The sequence below is a fragment of the Microtus oregoni genome, unplaced genomic scaffold (genome assembly GCF_018167655.1).
Source record: "Microtus oregoni isolate MIOR12 unplaced genomic scaffold, Mior012 000015F_ref0000493, whole genome shotgun sequence".
Lineage (NCBI taxonomy): Eukaryota > Metazoa > Chordata > Mammalia > Rodentia > Cricetidae > Microtus > Microtus oregoni.
In genome coordinates this window covers 44,583,546-44,601,043 of record NW_024543074.1, presented here as the reverse complement: position 1 = coordinate 44,601,043, position 17,498 = coordinate 44,583,546, and the positions used below count along the sequence as shown (strand labels likewise).

At 46.0% G+C, this 17,498-nt stretch overlaps 1 protein-coding gene across 2 annotated transcripts in view; it reads right to left on the bottom strand.

Annotated features, from left to right (window-relative positions):
- Nucleotides 1–4,474: 4,474 nt before the first annotated feature.
- Nucleotides 4,475–17,498, bottom strand: part of Rad50 (RAD50 double strand break repair protein) — a 58,180-nt gene continuing 45,156 nt past the window's right edge. For both annotated transcript variants that reach the window (XM_041665660.1, XM_041665661.1), the window contains 4 exons: nucleotides 10,065–10,150; nucleotides 9,407–9,549; nucleotides 7,059–7,192; nucleotides 4,475–5,620 (listed from right to left, as the gene is read on the bottom strand). In XM_041665660.1, coding sequence (XP_041521594.1) covers nucleotides 5,443–5,620; nucleotides 7,059–7,192; nucleotides 9,407–9,549; nucleotides 10,065–10,150 — 541 coding nt within the window. In that variant the 3' untranslated portion in view covers nucleotides 4,475–5,442. The remainder of the gene's footprint in view (nucleotides 5,621–7,058; nucleotides 7,193–9,406; nucleotides 9,550–10,064; nucleotides 10,151–17,498) is intronic.

Sequence of the window (17,498 nt, the reverse complement as noted above, 5' to 3'; positions counted from 1 at the left end):
GCATTAAAGGTGCCCGGCTCTAGAGGACTTTTAAAAACATTTTAAAATTAATTTTTTTTCAAAACTAACTTGTGGGAGTTGGTTTTCTCTTTCTCCCACATGGGGCCCGGGACCCAGCAGCAGACATCTCCACCTGTTGAACCATGGTGGTGGTCCTCCGGATCCCTTCTAAAGTTGAGCTTTAAGCTGAGGAATGGATGTGAACGGTGAGTTAAAGTGAGGGTGCTGGAGTTGCGGGAGGAATTGGAAGAATGTATTATCATCATTTGGAGTTTCTGGAGGAGAAGTGGCCTGGGTCGTTTTAAGTTTCAGATGTTCGTTAGATAGCTGAGTGTGTCTGGATGTCCAGCTGTCCGCAGGCTGCTGGGTGAGTCAGTTCAGAAGAGATCTGGACTGCAGACAATACTGGGGCTCCTCAGCATATAGGCCACTCTAGTCCTGGGCCTGCCCACATGGGAGGATCTGCCCTGTGCCTGCTGCTGCGCAGTTAAGCTTGTTTGTAGCTTTTAACTGTGGCTGCAGCTCTGGGGATCCACACAGCCAATTCCCCCTCTTCAGTTTACACCTCAGTCTCTGTGGGATCAAGCTCCCACTGTCCACTGTGGTAGCTGGTTTACCAGGTGGCTCCCTACCCTGGCTGACTTTCACCTGAAACAGTTTCAGGATCGGCTGGGGGAACACAACCCAAGAGACTTAATTCTAAAGTTAGGAGGCTTGATGAAATCAGGGGAGAAAGGAGTGGAGAAAGGAGTTGCAGACAGGTTGAAGCCAGCAACAGCAGGTCTAGGGAACAAATAGCAAAGGGATCAGATGTTGGGGGACAGCTGGGCTTACCTAGGCTAGGCAGCCAGGGGACAATGGGCATGGGGGACAGGCAACACAGCTAGGAGCCATGGCAGTGGGACCATGGAGTATAAGCTGTAAAGGGGGAAGGAAAGATGGGATGATGGTAGAATCAATGGAAGACCGCAGTAGGATCTAGGACCCCTGGGGTCTCAGGGCACTCACTTAACTGGAGGCTAAAATCTTCACTGAGCAGGGGGGTGGTACTGTTTTGTCTCTTTTGTCAACTTTATACAAACTGAAGTCACCGGGCGCCTGGAAGAGAGAGCCTCAGTTGAGGCTGTGCCTCCATCAGATTGGCTTATGGTGCATTTTCTGGATGATGGATATGGGAGAGTCCAGCCCACGTGGGTCGTGCCGCCGCTGGGCAGGCGGTCTTAGGTAGTGTAAGGAAGCAAACGGCACAAGCCAGTAAGCAGCACTCTTCCACGGTCTGTTTAGTTCTTGCCTCAGGTTCGTGCCTGGAGCCCCTGCTCAGTTTCCCCTGGTGATGGACAGTGACGCGGAAAGGCAAGCCAAAACCCCTTCCTTCCTAAAGTTGGTTTTGGTTAGTGTTTTAGCACAGCAGCAGCAGAGCAAGCTAAGACAGAGACGGGCACTGAGGGTGTAGTGTTTCTGTGACAGAACCGTGCCGCTTTAGAGAGCACTGTGCTGGCATCTGGGACTTTGGGCTGGAAAAATCCATTGAGTGTGCAGAGCTTTAGTGGGCTAAGAGTTTGGAAAGTGGAAATGTCAAACAGTGCAGACAATGGAAGCAGACTACTGAGGCTGTTCATGTGAAACTGTGAATTAAGAATCTGTTGTTCCAGGTCAGCTGAGGCTGAAGAACTGGCTGCAATGAGTAAGAAGCCAACATCATTGAAGCAAAATCTTCTGGGTTCAACTGTGATTCAGAGAGGGCCTCCAAGTTGGCAGTCAAATTTGGTTACCTTGTTTTCTTTTTCTTCATTTTATTTATTTTTTGGTTTTTCAAGACAGGGTTTCCCCGTGTAACAGTCCCAGCTGTCCTGGAACTAGCTCTTGTAGACCAGGCTGGCCTTGAACTCAGGGATTCACCTGCCTCTGCCTCCCGAGTGCTGGGATTAAAGGTGTGTGCCACCACTGCCCGGCCTCCTTTTCTTTATTTCTTTTTGGTCCTTTTGTTATTTCTTTGCCCCCCCCCCCCACCTCCCGAGCTGAGGACCAAACCCAGGGCCTGTTATGCTTGCTAGGCAAGCACTCTATCACTGAGCTTATCCCCAACCCCTGCGGCCAAATTTGGTGATGTGTAAGACTCGCGCGTGTCATTGGTTTTGAAGGCATGAGGGTAACGGAGAAATGCCAAGGCTGAGAGTTAGAGCACCTGCAAAGAGGCCTGTGAAGGTAGCCTCACTTGCAGGTGGAGACTCCAGCTTGCTGGAGATACCAGGGCGGTGCAACTTTTAAAAAGTTGGAGTGATTTATATTGTGATATTATTGTGAGAGTGTAGGAATAAAAAAGAAAAAGTTATAGCTTAATAGTGACAAGGTATCTATTGTGCCTGTTGGTTCCCTCCCCGCAATACAAACCAATCATCAGGAGGGGTCCTCAGTTGAGGAACTGCCTCCTTCAGATTGGCCCATGGGCAAGTCTGTGAGAGGCATTTTCTTGACTCATGATTGATGTGTAAGAATCCAACTCACTGTGGGTGGTGCCATCCCTGGCAGGGAAAGCAAACTGAACAAGCCATGGGCACAAGCTGGTAAGCAGTGTTTGTTCCTCTGTGCCTCTGCCTCAGCTCCTGTCTTGAGTTCCTGTTCCAGCTTCTTGATGACCAGCTGTGACTCTAAATGGTAAGTCAAATAGACCCTTTCTTTTCCAAGTTGGTTGTGTTTTATCCCAACAATAAACAGGAACTAGGACATGGACGAGGACTTCCATGGCAATGCACAGCTGGCGCTGCCTATTTGTGCTATGTGTACTTACAAACATGAAATCATTTATCCTGGAATGACCCTACAATGCAGGCGTCATTCCCCACCTTTCACAGGTGAGTGACAGAGGCCAGGGACCACCTTCCCCAGGGCTCCTCAGTCAGCAAACGGAGGTGTTGGGATTTAAGCCCAGGTACTCTGCCCCACTGTGATGCCTGTTTGTCACATGCGTGGGGAAGGGCAGCATTTAGTGAAAAATGGCTAAAAGCAGTGACGAGAAAGGCACCTACTATCCCACTTCAAAGCTTGCTAGTATGGGGGTTGAGTGAAAGCAGCTCTCAAAGCAGGTGAAAGGGAAGCGGTGTCCTGTGTGTGCCTACCAGATCTGAAACCGGGGCTGCTTCTCATTTCATACTTGGCTTGTACTGCCTTTTTTCTTTTAGGACAGGGTTTCTCTCTCCCTAATCCTGGTTGTCCTGGAACTATGTATACCTTGAACTCAGAGACCTGCCTGCCTCTCCCTCCTTAGCACTGGGATTAAAGGTGTGCACCACCACATCCAGCTATTGCCTTTTCCTAATCACTGCAGACAGGGCTCCTACAGCTTACTGGTAGGCGCCACCTGGTTTGTGTTCTATTATATGCCATTGTCTTTAAATTCCATCTTCATGACAAGAAGATGCCCAGTGCATCTGCCTCTGACTTTCCTAGGGTGGCAAAGGGCAGGCTGATTTTCTGAGCCCTCTTGTGTTCTTGGGATAGACATTCTGGGTCAGCGATTAGTGGAGCATGCAACTAGAATCGGAGTGCTCTTCAGGACTTCTGGACTTCAGGAAGTGATTTGAGTTTCATAGAGTAATCAACCATTTAGAGTGTTTGCTTAGCATGCATGCGTGAAACCCTGAGTTCAATCCCCAGCACCACATAAACCAGGATCAGTGCACGCACATTGTAATCTAAGCACTTGGAAGGCAGAGGATCAGAAGCTCGAGGCCATCCCTGGCTACACCAAGTTCAAGATCAGCCTGGATTGGAGGTCCTTTTTCACAGTAAATGAATTTTGGTTTGGGAGTGACAGAATTTCCAAAAATGTTAAGAATGGATATAAACATTCCCCTGCATTTTATACCTGTATCTGTGAAAAGTGTTTGTTTTCTGAGACAAGGTCTTGCTTTGAATATACAGCTGGCCTTGAATTCAGAGACCTTCCTGCCTCTGCTAGGAGATCACACCTGGCTATGTGAAGCAACTTTGAAAATTGATTATAAAATCACACCACCAATCGACCATCAAAATGCTGAAGATGGCCGGGTAGTGGTGGCACATGCCTTTAATCCTAGCACTTGGGAGCAGAGGCAGGCGGATCTCTGAGTTCAAGGCCAACCTGGTCTACAGAATGAGTACCAGGACAGGCTCCAAAGCTACACAGAAATACTGTCTCGAAAAACAAAAGTTGAAGATGTTTTATGTCCTTCTGAAGTATCAAATATTCCATCAAGACTTAACTATGCAAAACAAACAAGTACATCCATGCCATTAGTATACAATATTTGCTTTTTTCTTTAATAAATGATAAAGCTGTGTGTGTGTGTGTGTGTATATATATATATATATATATATACACACCAATGAATTGTTTTTTTTAAAATATTTATTATGTATGTTCTGTCTGTGTGTGTGCCTGCAGGCCAGGAGAGGGCACCAGACCTCATTACAGATGGTTGGTTGTGAGCCACCATGTGGTTGCTGGGAATTGAACTCAGGACCTTTGGAAGAGCAGGCAATGCTCTTAACAGCTGAGCCATCTCTCCAGCCCCCACCAATGAATTGTTTTAAACTAGTTTTCTTTATCTGTTTTCAGTTACATTTTACTTATGCATCTGTTTTATATACTTGATGGAAAAGGCTGTGTGGAAGAAATGGCCCTGTTCTAGAGATCTGCAGACGGCGCAGAGCAGGCCTGAGCAGCTCAGTGACAGAACTGGACCGCTGTAAGCATGGGACTTTGATGTACCCTGTCTACAGAGAATATCCACAGAAGGCTTCAGCTGGAAATTCCATGGAAATGTGTACTGGACTTCAGCAGGATCGGCCTCTGGAGTGAAAATGAGGTTTGCCCTTGCCTGTTCATGGGGAGAGGGCCCCCGCTGTGGGCAAGCCTAGCTTCCCACCCACATGGGAACCTGCTGTGAAGAGCAGTTGGGATTAGTGGCCATGTCAAGTGGATACACATGACAGAAGAGTGGCAGGCCTCTGCATGATGGGCAGGGCAGGAGTGGGGAGTTTCCTCTGGCAGCTGCACGGAGGGAACTGGGTATTTATTCTATCAGATGGTCACCTCTGCTTCTGCCCCACCACTCAATGACCACAGTTTTAGTTGGGGAGACACAGGCTCAGATAGACAGTTTGTATTCATGGATTCATGTTAAAGCGGAGTCAGTCATTATTTCTCATTCAAAGCTTCAGAAAATACTAACGTTTTAAGTGCCTAAGCCATAAATCACCAAGGCAACAATCCCCCACCAAGTCAGCCCTGCTTTGAGAAGTGTCATTCATCTGAATGGCCTTCAGTTGGCAGGAGGATGAAAGGCTGAGCAGAACGGGGAGGTTGCTAGGACCACGGGGACTGGGTCAGGCATCAGTTCAGTCTTCAGTATAGAGACAGCCTCAATCCCCTCACGTGACTTACTTCCCTACTAAAACACGTTAGTGAACCAGGGAGTTAATGCTGCATGTCACAATCTCCGAGCACTGGTCCATGTTCTTCCTCACCCTGTAGAATTTCTCCACGTATTCAGATCGCCCTAAGAGCTCCACAAAATCTTCATCATGAGTGATTACCAGAAGCTGGAAGTTACGCTGCTGCGAGCGACTTTTTATGATCCTGAAACAATACATTGAGAACACCATTTTTACATTTGGAAAAACCACTGGAAAAAGAACAGCTGTGTGCCACAAGTGACAGGGCCTTTGGCTGCCCTGCAGGAAATGGGGGAGGGCTGGGGCCTTCAACGTAGGCAGGTAGGAGCCTATCTCCTTCCCACACAGTGGGATGCAGGGATGCATAGCCTCATGACCCACCCATCTGGCCAAGAACCAGGTCAAGAATTTGGACCAGTTCCCCAAGATCCTAATCATGCAGGAGAAAGTCTTCTAGGAAAGGCTAAACTATTCACAGCCAAAAGAGCCCAGCTCGCTCCTCTGCCTAGACTCTCCTGAGCTGCTGCTAGACTTCTCTGAAAGTCTAAAAGTAATTCATGCAGACAACATGTAGGGGAATAACACTGCCTTCTGAAGAGCTGGGTCTACTTAGAATTCTGCCACCACCAGTCACTAGATGCATCAGTGCTGTGACACACAGAGGCCTGAGTGGGTGTACTGGGGACATTTTTGCTCATCAGCAGCTGAGGTATCAGCTCTGAGATGCAACCAGAGTTTTAACTCACACTTGTTTATCACCTGCCTGGGGCTGGATGCACTTCATGTTTTGATACCACAACCCCCTCCTTCCTTGCTGGTCCCCCAGAACTATGAAGAACTGGCTGGAGGAGATACCTGTGCTGTCAAGAGTTCTTCTGGGGTGGCTCTGACGTCAGGGAATGGAGCACACAAGAACTACAATTTAGCCTCTGTCATCATCTACTTACCAGGATGCTTCTTCCATAAAATCTCTCATCCTCCACAGTAACCATGTGACATGTGACAGACAGTCCTAGCTCCACTACCACCAGCTCTAAGTGTCTGGCCAGGGCACATATGGACTCCTGTGCTTGCCATGGGGGCATTCACAGGAAACCTAGAGGAAGCCCGGAACTGCTCACCCTTACCTGCCCTATGAACACCTGTGGAGAGGCAGAACATGCCTATCTCAATACTCTCATTCCTTTTATTTTACATGCATTGGTGTTTTGTTTGCAAGTATGTGAGGGTGTCAGATCCCCTGGAACTGGAGTTAGAGAGACAGCTGTGAGCTGTCATGTGGGTGCTGGGAATTGAACCCTGGTCCTCTGGAAGAACAGTCAGTGTTCTTATCCCCTGAGCCATCTCTCCAAAGACGTTAGTTCCTTTTCAAGAAAATCTGGAGAATTACTATTAAAAGGCAAAGTGCAAAGCCTAGTCTCAACTGGATTCTTTTCTTTAATGGCGTCTCACTGACTAGCCTGGAATTCACAATGTGACAAGGCTGGCCCTGAACTCACAGACATCTGCCTGCCTCTGCCTTCAAGTGCTGGAATTAAAGGTGTGCACCACTACACCCAGCTCTGCTATTGGTATTTAGAAAAAAATTGCAATCTGCCCTGAACTTGAATTGAAATACTTACTCAACCAAAGCATGTGCAAGAGATTCAATGTTCTCTCGGTCAAGATTTGTCGTCGGCTCATCCAAGGCAAGGATGCCACAGTTCAGACAGAAGGTTTCAGCCAGCGCCAAGCGGATAATGAGAGAGGCTAGCACCTGGAGAAAAGTTGCACAACAGACTTCTTTAGAAGGGGATGGTGAAATGAACTGAGTAGGGTGGCTGCACCTTTGTTCTCAGCAATCAAGAGGCAAAAGCAGGTGGATATCTGAGAGTTTTAGGCCAACCCAAGCTACACAGGAAGACTGTCACCAAAAACAAGAGGGTAGTAGAAGGTGGGAAAGGTCAGAGGTCACCGATAGGGACAGTTCAGTGGAGACCACTGCTCTTCTGAAAGGTGGGCCATCAGCTACATTCTCTCAGCCTATCATCTGCACTGACATAAAACACTGAGGAAGCCCTGCCAGCATTACAGTGCTATCAAAAACTGACATCACAGGCTAAGGGGCGATGCATTACAATTTATCAATACGAGTCCAAGATTCACCTGGAACTCACTATGTAGTCCAGGTTGGCACCAAACTCTGAGAGACCTGCCTGCCTCTGCCTTCTGAGCACTGGGACTAAAAGGTGTCATCACACTTAACCCTAAGACTTTCTGATTTGACCCTTATAGCTTCTCAGTGATGAAACTTGTTGGAAAACATTACATTTTCCTGAGCCTCACAGGGGCTCTGGCTCAAAAGAGAAACCAGGCAGTGTGTTCTACATCACACTGAAGAGTATGTTTTTGTAACTGTGACAATGAGAAAGAAAGTTAACAGAGCACAGCTCTATTTGTACTTATCTCTAGGAGGCCACTGAGTCCATTCATGGACTAAAAAACATTCAAACCCTCAGGCTTGGTCCAGTCTTCTCAGGGCTGTGTCCTAGGAACACAGCTGCTACTCAGACTGTCCTGGGAGGGCAGAATGCTTTTGTGTGAGTGCTACTCTCAGGGCCTGCTGAAGTCCTGGGCTTCTGAGCCAGGGCAGTACACACCTTCCTTCTGATGTCCAGGGCAGGCCAGCAGATTGCAGAAGCCGGGTGCCCCTTTGGGGGACAGATACTTCCTTCCTGCCTTTGAACCCTACTCCTGCCAGTCTAGCAGCACCCACGTACATGCAGGCTGCTGGTTGGCCCACAACCACCAAACCATTCATCTGACACCTCTCCCTCCACTAGGAAGAAAGTACTGTCAGTTTTCACAATCTAAGAGCAGCTACAGGAAGCTGTCTTTTTGCTCAGAGACCATGTTTCAAACTCACTTATAATGAATATTACACATCGCCAAACAAGAAAGCAGGGATACTGTTTATAGATTACAAACTAGTCATTTCTTCAGATTATGACTGTGATAGTAATCTGCATTGTCTGAAATTGGTGTTAGCTGTCTGGACTAGCAATAACTGGGATAACTGTGTGACTAATGTGACATCCTTTCCTAAGCTTGTGAAATTTTATGAAAAATCTGCCTTACTATGAAGGCTCAGAATCTGCACTCTTGTGCATGGTTAACAAAATCAACACTCAGGACCTCCCGATGCTCTGGGATGCAGGTCTCACGTTCCAGCCTTATTGAAACATTTCTCATTCTGATTTCCCCAGTGCTACAAACAAACCTACCTCCTCCAGGAGCCTCGTGTAGGGCCACTGGCCTGATGTAGCCATTGGTCTAGAGTCCAGCACAAAGGCTACGTGAGGTGCTGGTGATGGGGAGTCAGTCCTGTGCAGAGGCTATAGTCTCAACGACACAGATCAGAATCCCTCATTTGGTTTAACTCAGGGTCTAGTTTGCTAGTGTTCTTTGTCCATTTGAGATAGGGTCTTGTGTAGCTCTCAGGCTGGCCTCAAACTCAGTCTATAGCCAAGGATGACTTTGAACTTCTGATTCTCTTGCCTCCACTCCCCTAGTGCTGGGATGATAGGCATGTTTTGGTAGTGGTGAGGGGCAAGCACTCTACCAACTGGTCCACATCACTCCCCCTGCTAGTATTATTTATGACTGGCAGTATACTTACTATTAATTTTGAGATGTTCCTGCCCATTTTGATACCAGAATGCATCTTTGGGGGCCCTTTCTCTGAGAAGGAGTGCTGTTGAAGTGAAATGGGTCTGGGTAACTCTGACCCTTTTTCTTGTCTTCAGAGCACTACAGGGCATATTAGCAAGCAGCAGGATGGGGTCATGATATAGCTGTGTCTGTCTACTTCACAAGGTGACAAGGAAGGTGTAAGGAGCTTCTCCTTCACTTAAGGGGAGTCTAAACCTTCCACAACATGGGGCCTATCTTTAGTTCTTTAGCTGGCTCCATAGGTTGCTGAGATACCTGCCTTCTGTCCAGCACTACATCGTCCCCGCATGTCCAAGGCTGTGTCCCCCTTCAGCATCACCACTCGGTAGTTGTAATTCCGCCTTTTGTCAGAAGCAGACACGTTTTCATCAGCATCTGATCGAATTTCTATGTATTCAATATCTGATACAGAAAGCAGAGTATTTTAGAGGACCCACACTGCACCTCTGTTACTTATACACATCGTTCACAACGTCTGGGGACAACAGTGAGTCTGATGGCTTTGAACGCATTGGCTGCCTTGCAAGCTATCTGGCCAGGAGGACTTAGGAGCCACGTGGTCTACCAAGATGCAGCCTGGATGGCCCGCCCCCAGCCTGGGCCCAGCTCCTTTTCTAAGTTTCCTTTGGGTACTTTTCTTATCACATTTGGGCCTATCCCTATCTGCGCTTTCACAGAAACCATTATGTCATCAGCTCATTGTGTCTGCTACAGACAATATGAGTCCTACAGGGCTTTGGAACAGAAACTTTGCGTTTTCTTTTTGTTATAAGATATTGCAAAGATAAGAATTCTTAGAAAAATCTTAAATGCTAAGGAAGGGGTTTGAGAAGGTAATGCTGGCATGGTAAGGTCACACAAGAGAAGCTGTGGACAGAGCTTTGGAACAAGCATTTGGGACACACCATATTAATTACCTTGTCCACGATAAGTACTCCGCCAAAGATCACGAATAATTTTGTTGATTTCTTCCATTTTCATACTGTGAAATTTCATTATTGCTCTGGAAAAGGAAGCCACTTTTACTTGGTGCAATATATACTATTTATATGAAAGACAGGAGAGTGGTATAACAGTTTATGCTAAATTGTATAAATATGTAATACAGTAATAATAATAAAAACATCATTGCCCCAGTACTTTCAATTATAAAAGCTGAATATGAAAAGTGCTAGACTTTCCTGGTACTAGACTGCTAGGCATATGCCAGGTCCAAGTCCTCACACGGCTCCGTTTTTACTGTGGGATCCAAGTACTTCTTTAAGTGCTCAGAAACTGCAGAGTTGAGTGTGGCAGCCCACACCTTTAATCCCAGCACTCAGGAGGCAGAGGCAGGCAGATATCCATAAATTTGAGGTCAACTTGATCTACACACCAAGTTCCCCAAAGCTACACAGTGAGACCCTATCTCAAAACAAACCCCAAAAAACTTTCAGAAAAGTCGTCTCTAACAGGCTTCTTTCTTAGGCCCTGAGAGCACACTGGAGAGGCAGCTTCCCCGGCACCTGCAGTAGGCTGCTGTAGAGAAGACCCACGATGTGCTAAAGCTGAGGGCGCAGCTAAGCCAGGGGCCCTTGTTACACAGCAGAAGCAAGTCTAAAATTGTTGTCTGGCCCTGTTAAAATTTTTTTAATTTTTATTTTTTTGGAGACAGGGTCTCCACATAGCCCTGGGCTGTTCTGTAGACCAGGCTGGCCCTGGAGTCAGAGATCCACCTGCCTCTGCCTCCTGAGAGCTGGAACTAAAGGCACGTGCCACCATCGCCCAACTCCTTCTAGAAATGTTCAAAAGCCAGCCCCTTATGTTCTTTTATTCCTCAGATCAGTGAGAATTTTATCTACCCAAAGGCAGCGTTGGCTCAAAAGGATAACTTACTTAGAAGCCTGACCCTTTATTCCGTCACAAGTCCTAGCCTAGTATGCTGACCTCCACAGGAATGCCCTTACTCCCAATTCTCTTGTAAAGCAGCAGTCTCTAGACACTGAACGACATGTTTGTGAAAGCCAGAGCTGCCTGTTAAAGTTGAATGCCATGTGTGCCCCAGCTACCTCAAATGTGGAGGCAGGACCATCAGCACAAAAGTCTCTGCCACGGTAAGAAGGCAAGTTTCACGGCTACCACCATGCAAGGATGTGAGCGGACTCCCTTCCACTTGCAGGCCTCTTATCTGATATATACAAAAAAAGAAACTAAACGTAATGCCACTGCCTCTGTACAATCATTTTGTGATCTTCTGATCATCAGCTACAGAGAAAGAAATGACTCAACATAAATACGTCTAAATATCAGATGGGGAGCTGCTGAAGTAGTAAAGCCTGGAAAAACACTGCTTCACCAAGTCTCCATTTTCTAATTCATGCTCGCCTCAGCCTAGCATTTTATGCTTGTTTCAGAGAGTAGACAAACCAGCTATCATTTTCTTCAAAAAGGAAAACCACAACAAAAACTACCTCACAGAATGTTCTGGGGACCAATTGTGTGAAGACTACCTTTTCATAGCTCTATACACTATGATCCTAATTTTATAAAAGACTTCTTAAAAATGTTATTTTTTTTAAATTTATTTATTTATTAAAGATTTCTGTCTCTTCCCCGCCACCGCCTCCCATTTCCCTCCCCCTCCCCCAATTAAGTCCCCCCCAGCCCGAAAAGGAAAAAAAAAAAAAGTTCAGAATCTCTTCTGAGATTCATGCAGTGTCTTAACTGTAAAAAAAAAAAAATGTTATTTTTTTCAAATTGATAACTAACATAAAGAGCACGTGAATGGAGAACATACACCAGGTGGGGAAGGACTGTGCAGTCTCTGCTGAGACCCAGAACGGTGGGAGAGAGCTCCAGTCCACAACGCCAGTCCGCTCTGGGTGTCACAGAGCTGACTCTGGCTACTACTGGCTGGCCTAGCAGCTAAGATTTGTCTCTGGGAGTTACAACATAAGGCAACCTCTGGGGATGACAAAGGTGAGTAGTAGCCCACCTGAGGGAGTAGCACCGACATAATGAGCGTCACCTTCTGAAAGACAACCCATGTGCAAAGTCACACATTATCTCTCCAACCCCCAGTTACTACACAACATATCCTATGGAAATTTGCCCGGGATTCAGAAAGTGGCTAGGATACTTTGGTTAGGATAGTTTTTTAAGGCTGTGAGCAGACAAGACAGTTTTCTGAGTATTATCAAATCCTCGAGGTGTACCCACCTTCTGGGTATACAAAGTATTATGAAGTAGGGAGAGACTGAATAGAGGGCAAAAACTTTTGGGCCTGTTTTGCCTATCATGACAGAAATCAGCATCCTAAATAAAACTGAGTTTAGTTTAAGGGCATTGAACAGAACACATAACTGCTGGGTATGGAACCCAGGGTTAAGCACATCTTGGGTAAGCATACCATCTCAGGTTACTACCAACTGGTATTTGTCCCTAGAAAGCAAGAAGAGCACAACAGGAATAAGGTTGTCCAAGGTAACTTACTGCATACCAGACTAAAGAAAAACAGATGAGTGGGGGGGGGGGGGGCGGGGGAGTCGTGGTGCAAGCCTTTAATCCCAGAAGGTGAATCTGTTAGTCTGAGGCCTGCCTGGTATACAAGATGAGTTCCAGGACAGCCAGGGCTACGTAGAGAAATTCTGCCTTGAAAACTCTAAAACGGAGTAACCCTGTCTCAAAAGATCAAAAACAAGCTGGGCAGTGGTGGCATATGCCTTTAATCCCAGCACTCAGGAGGCAGAGGCAGGTGGATCTCAGTGAGTTCGAGGCCAGCCTGGTCTACAAGAGCTAGTTCCAGGACAGGCACCAAAGCTACAGGGAAACCCTGTCTCGAAAAACAACCCCCCCCTCAAAAAAAAAAAAACAAAAACCCCAACAACAACAACAAAAAAAACTGTAGTGATATTTTATGTTTTAACAAATAAAGCTTGCTTTAAGATTAGAGTGCAGAGCTAAATCACTAGGGACCAGGGAGTGGCGGCACACACCTCTAATCCCAGGAGACAGAGGCAGTTCTCTGTTAGTTCAAGGCCACCCTGGGTAACAGAAGATTAAATCTGTTTCAAAGAGAAACAGAACTCACACAAAGGTGATCTCCCAGCACTTGGGATCCCACACCTTTAATCCCAGCACTAGGGAGGTAGAAACAGGAGTGATATGGCTAGGCTGATAGAGGAATATAAGGCGGAAGGAGACAGGAGCTCAATGCAGTCTGAGGAAGTCTGAGGTGCAGTCTGTAGCTGTCTGAGGAGGCTGTCTGGGATTGCCTCTTTAGTCTGAGCATTGGTAGAGGTAAAAGGTCTCTGTAGTGCCTGCCTGCACTGCTTCTCTGATCTCTCACTTTTCACCCCCTAATATTTGATTCTGGGTTTTTATTATTAAGAACAATTAGAATTTGTGCTGAGTCAGGGGATAAAAGAAGCATCTGGTGTAACACCGAGTTTTGGTCAAAATCACACATAATTATGAGACAAATGGAAAAAAATTTCCTTTTACAAAACGTCTCAGCATCTATAGCAACAACAGCAAATACAATCTAAGACAGACACAGCATTTTCTCCACAATAACCAAGAAAGATGCTACCAAACACAGGGCTGTGGAACAGTGGCTTGGTAAAATATGGGAGAAAGAAGAAAATGATGAACAATGGAAGAGAACCTGTCATTGTTTCTGTACTAGGGTTTGACTGGATACCTAAAAACTCAAGAAAAACAACTGAAATATTAACATTTTCAAGTTAACCAGACGTGAGCCTAGATATAGTGTACAGGTGTTTAATCCCAGTCCTCGGGAGGCTGAAGCAGGCAGATCTCTGTGAGTTTGTGGCCAGGCTGCAGCAATTAATGAGCTCTTGGCCAGTCAAGGCCACATACATAGTGAGACCTATCGCAAAACAAACAATTTATACAGTATTGCTATCTGGTTTCTAACACTGTTAGGAAAGACAACGGTGGGGGTGAAGGGAGGGCCCTATAGTGGGAGAGATGTGCCAGTCACCAAAAGTCTTAATTCCAGAACCCCAGAAACTCTCATAAAAAGCCAGATACAGCCGGGCGGTGGTGGCGCACGCCTTTAATCCCAGCACTCGGGAGGCAGAGGCAGGCGGATCTCTGTGAGTTCGAGACCAGCCTGGTCTACAGAGCTAGTTCCAGGACAGGCTCCAAAACCACAGAGAAACCCTGTCTCGAAAAAGCAAAAAAAAAAAAAAAGCCAGATACAGTGGCTCATGCCACTGGGGAGAGGTATATAGGAGGAACCTCTCAAGTTCAATGACCACCAGCTGAAGTGATGGGCCCCAAGACCCTCTTCCAAAAAATAAGGCTACATAGAGAGACCTTGTCTCAAGAAAAAAGAAATGGACAGATGCGTGTTCTCTCTCTCTCTCTCTCTCTCACACTCTCTCTCACACACACACACACACACACACACACACACCCTATTAACAATGGCAATAAAAGTATAAAATATGTAGGAAGAAATTAATATCCAGCACTAAAGAAAAAAGCCATAAACTTTTCAATAGGACAAAAAGAAATCACCGAACAGGAGACACATGCTAAAGGAACCACAGCGGCAGAATCCTTGTTGCAAGGACAGATTCTTCCCAAGTGCTCCATGAATAGAAGCAACCAAAGCAAAAACACCCTGGAAGGATTTAAACAGAGAATTCGGTGAAATCTGTACACAGACTCTAAAATTCTGAAAGAGAAAACACAAAAATAAAACTGGTACTGAGACAGGAAGAGATATTAAAAAGTTGGTGGACACAGAAGAAAATCTAGAAGTTAACACAAATAAAAACTTGACAATAAAACTGACATTTCAAATCAATTGGAAAAATTTCAATACTGTTGGAAAGGAGAAAAAAAATAGCATCATGACTTTGTGTGAAACTCCAAAATAAAATTCAAATGACTGAGAGTTAAAGCGGGAAGCTGTCTCAGTGAGTGAAGCTCTTCCAGGCTGAGTGTGAGGCTCTGAGTTCAGATTCCCAGAGCCCACAGAAAACCTGGATGCAGGAGCGTGTGCCTGTAAGTTCAGTACAGAGAGAGGGGGAATGAAGACAGCCTAGTCCCTGGAAGCTCAGGGGCCGGCTATACTTAAGAGACCCTGCAACATTAGCCTGGCGTTGGTGGTGCGCACCTTTAATCCCAGCACTCGGGAGGCAGAGGCAGGCGGATCTCTGAGTTCGAGGCCAGCCTGTTCTACAAGAGCTAGTTCCAGGACAGGCTCCAAAGCTACAGAGAAACCCTGTTGGAAAGAAAAAAAAAAGAGAGACCCTGCATCAAAGCAAGGTCTGACACACCAAGTGACCTCTGCATGAGTACCGTGACACATGTGTGTCTCTCTCACACCTGCTATTCAGGAGGCTGGTCAGGAAGACCACTGGAGAATATCCAGAAGAGAAGTATTTCTGCAGTCTCTGGACTGAGAAGCTCTGAATAAGGCACAGAACTATGAAGAAGTGCCATGAAGACAGTGGACAGACGTGTGATGAATCAGATACTAAAATGATAGACAAGTGTCAATTTTAACCAGGGCATTTCCATGCAGCAATGGGTCATGATGACACAGACATGGAGATGGTTATGTTCATACACTACAAGTGGAAACACATGCTTTATAAGTGCTTTTGGGAGCCAATCTAGCACTAACAAGTTAAAGATGATCATACCCTCTGACCTAGTAGCTTCATTTCTAAGAAGTTATCTTTCTGGTATATCTGCATTAGCATACAAAGACATACATACAGCACCATCAGTGGTGACCAAATCTTAAAGCTTCCTAATGTCAAAGGTTGAAATAGGCAAAATATTTTATGAATTATACAGACATTAAAAGTAATAAAGCACACACCTCTATTAACACAAAAGAATTACAGTTACGTGGGAAAAAAAAGAACAGAGTGAGCCAGGCAGTGGTGCACCCCTCTAATCCCAGAACTTTGGAGGCAGAGGCAGCTCCAGGACAGCTAGGGCTACACCGGGGTTAGTGATGCAGGAGCACCTTGTTGAGTATTAGGCAATATCACCAGGTGAATCCTGGCCTATCCTGACATGTGTTTTGTGACTTGTAGATGTGAAGTATGGAGAAGCACAAATTCCCTATAACACATGCGGTCCCTATAATATGGACTGAAGGGAGGAACAATCACGTCCACTTGGGAAAGGTTAAGGGAACATTCCAAGGAGGAGAAACAACACAGGAAAAGTGGGTGTTAAGAGAACAAAAAGTGTTCAGCTTGGTGAGAGGCACGGTGGGATCAAATGGGAAAGGCAAGGATGGAAGTCTTTCCTATTATGACAACAGGAACCACTTATTAACCGAGCAGAGAAACACTGGGGCATGCAGGGGTGAGACTGAGATGAGAGAGCAGAGTGGGCACGGCCCCACAGTAGCCAGTGAGTGACAGGCTCAAGCTGATGGAAGGGAAGCCGCTCTGAAGCAGTCAGTGCAAACTGAAGCTGTAAATGGCCTGAGTCACACTACTCTCTCCAGCACTTGTTCCAGGTACTCAATACTAGGTATAAGGAATGACCCAAAGGAACTGGGGATGTGGCTCCATGGAAGAGCACTTGCTTACCATGCACAAAACCCTGGGTGTGATTGCCAGCACTGCATAAAGCCACGAGTTGTAGTGTGTGTATGTAATCCTGGCATGGGGGGTGTGGTGGAAATATGAGAATCAGTTCAAGACCAGCCTTGGCCATACAGCAAGTTAGAGGCCAGCCAGGGTTACCGCATACATGAAACCCTATCCCTAAAACAAATAAAAGGATGACCCTAAAAATCCATGATTTCTCCTAAGGCAACAATTTAAATGTCACAGGCTTTTCAGACAGTTGAGGACAGTGGTTGTCTGGCAAATATATAGTCCTGCTGCGGTCTAGAGTGCTGTCTATCAGCTAAATTCACAATAACACATGCGAATCAGCATGCTTTTTCTCGTAAAAATTGGTTCTCAAAAGATAAGAATTGCTAAGATCTAAGAAAAAAACAATTTATAAACTTAGTCTTATAATTAAATATTCACTAACAGCTTGAAAAGAATTCCTTAAGAATTCTCCAATACTCAACTGCATTTTGTGACGATGAATGGTAATTCTGGCGGTCCTGAGACTTAGAATGTGATCTTCCAAATTACAGATGTTCCCATTTGAAAGGCAGCATCATGTGGCCATAAAGCCAAGTCTTGTGCTAATGAAGCTACTGTGGCAGGAGGCATATCTTAAACACCGTTCCCGCTGCAGAATGTACAACACCAACTGTGAATGGACGCACACCACACTCTGATGCCAGTGCCATCAACACAGGCTCGCTGCTAGCTCCAGAAGAGGAAGCAGATGGTGGACGCAGCTGTGCC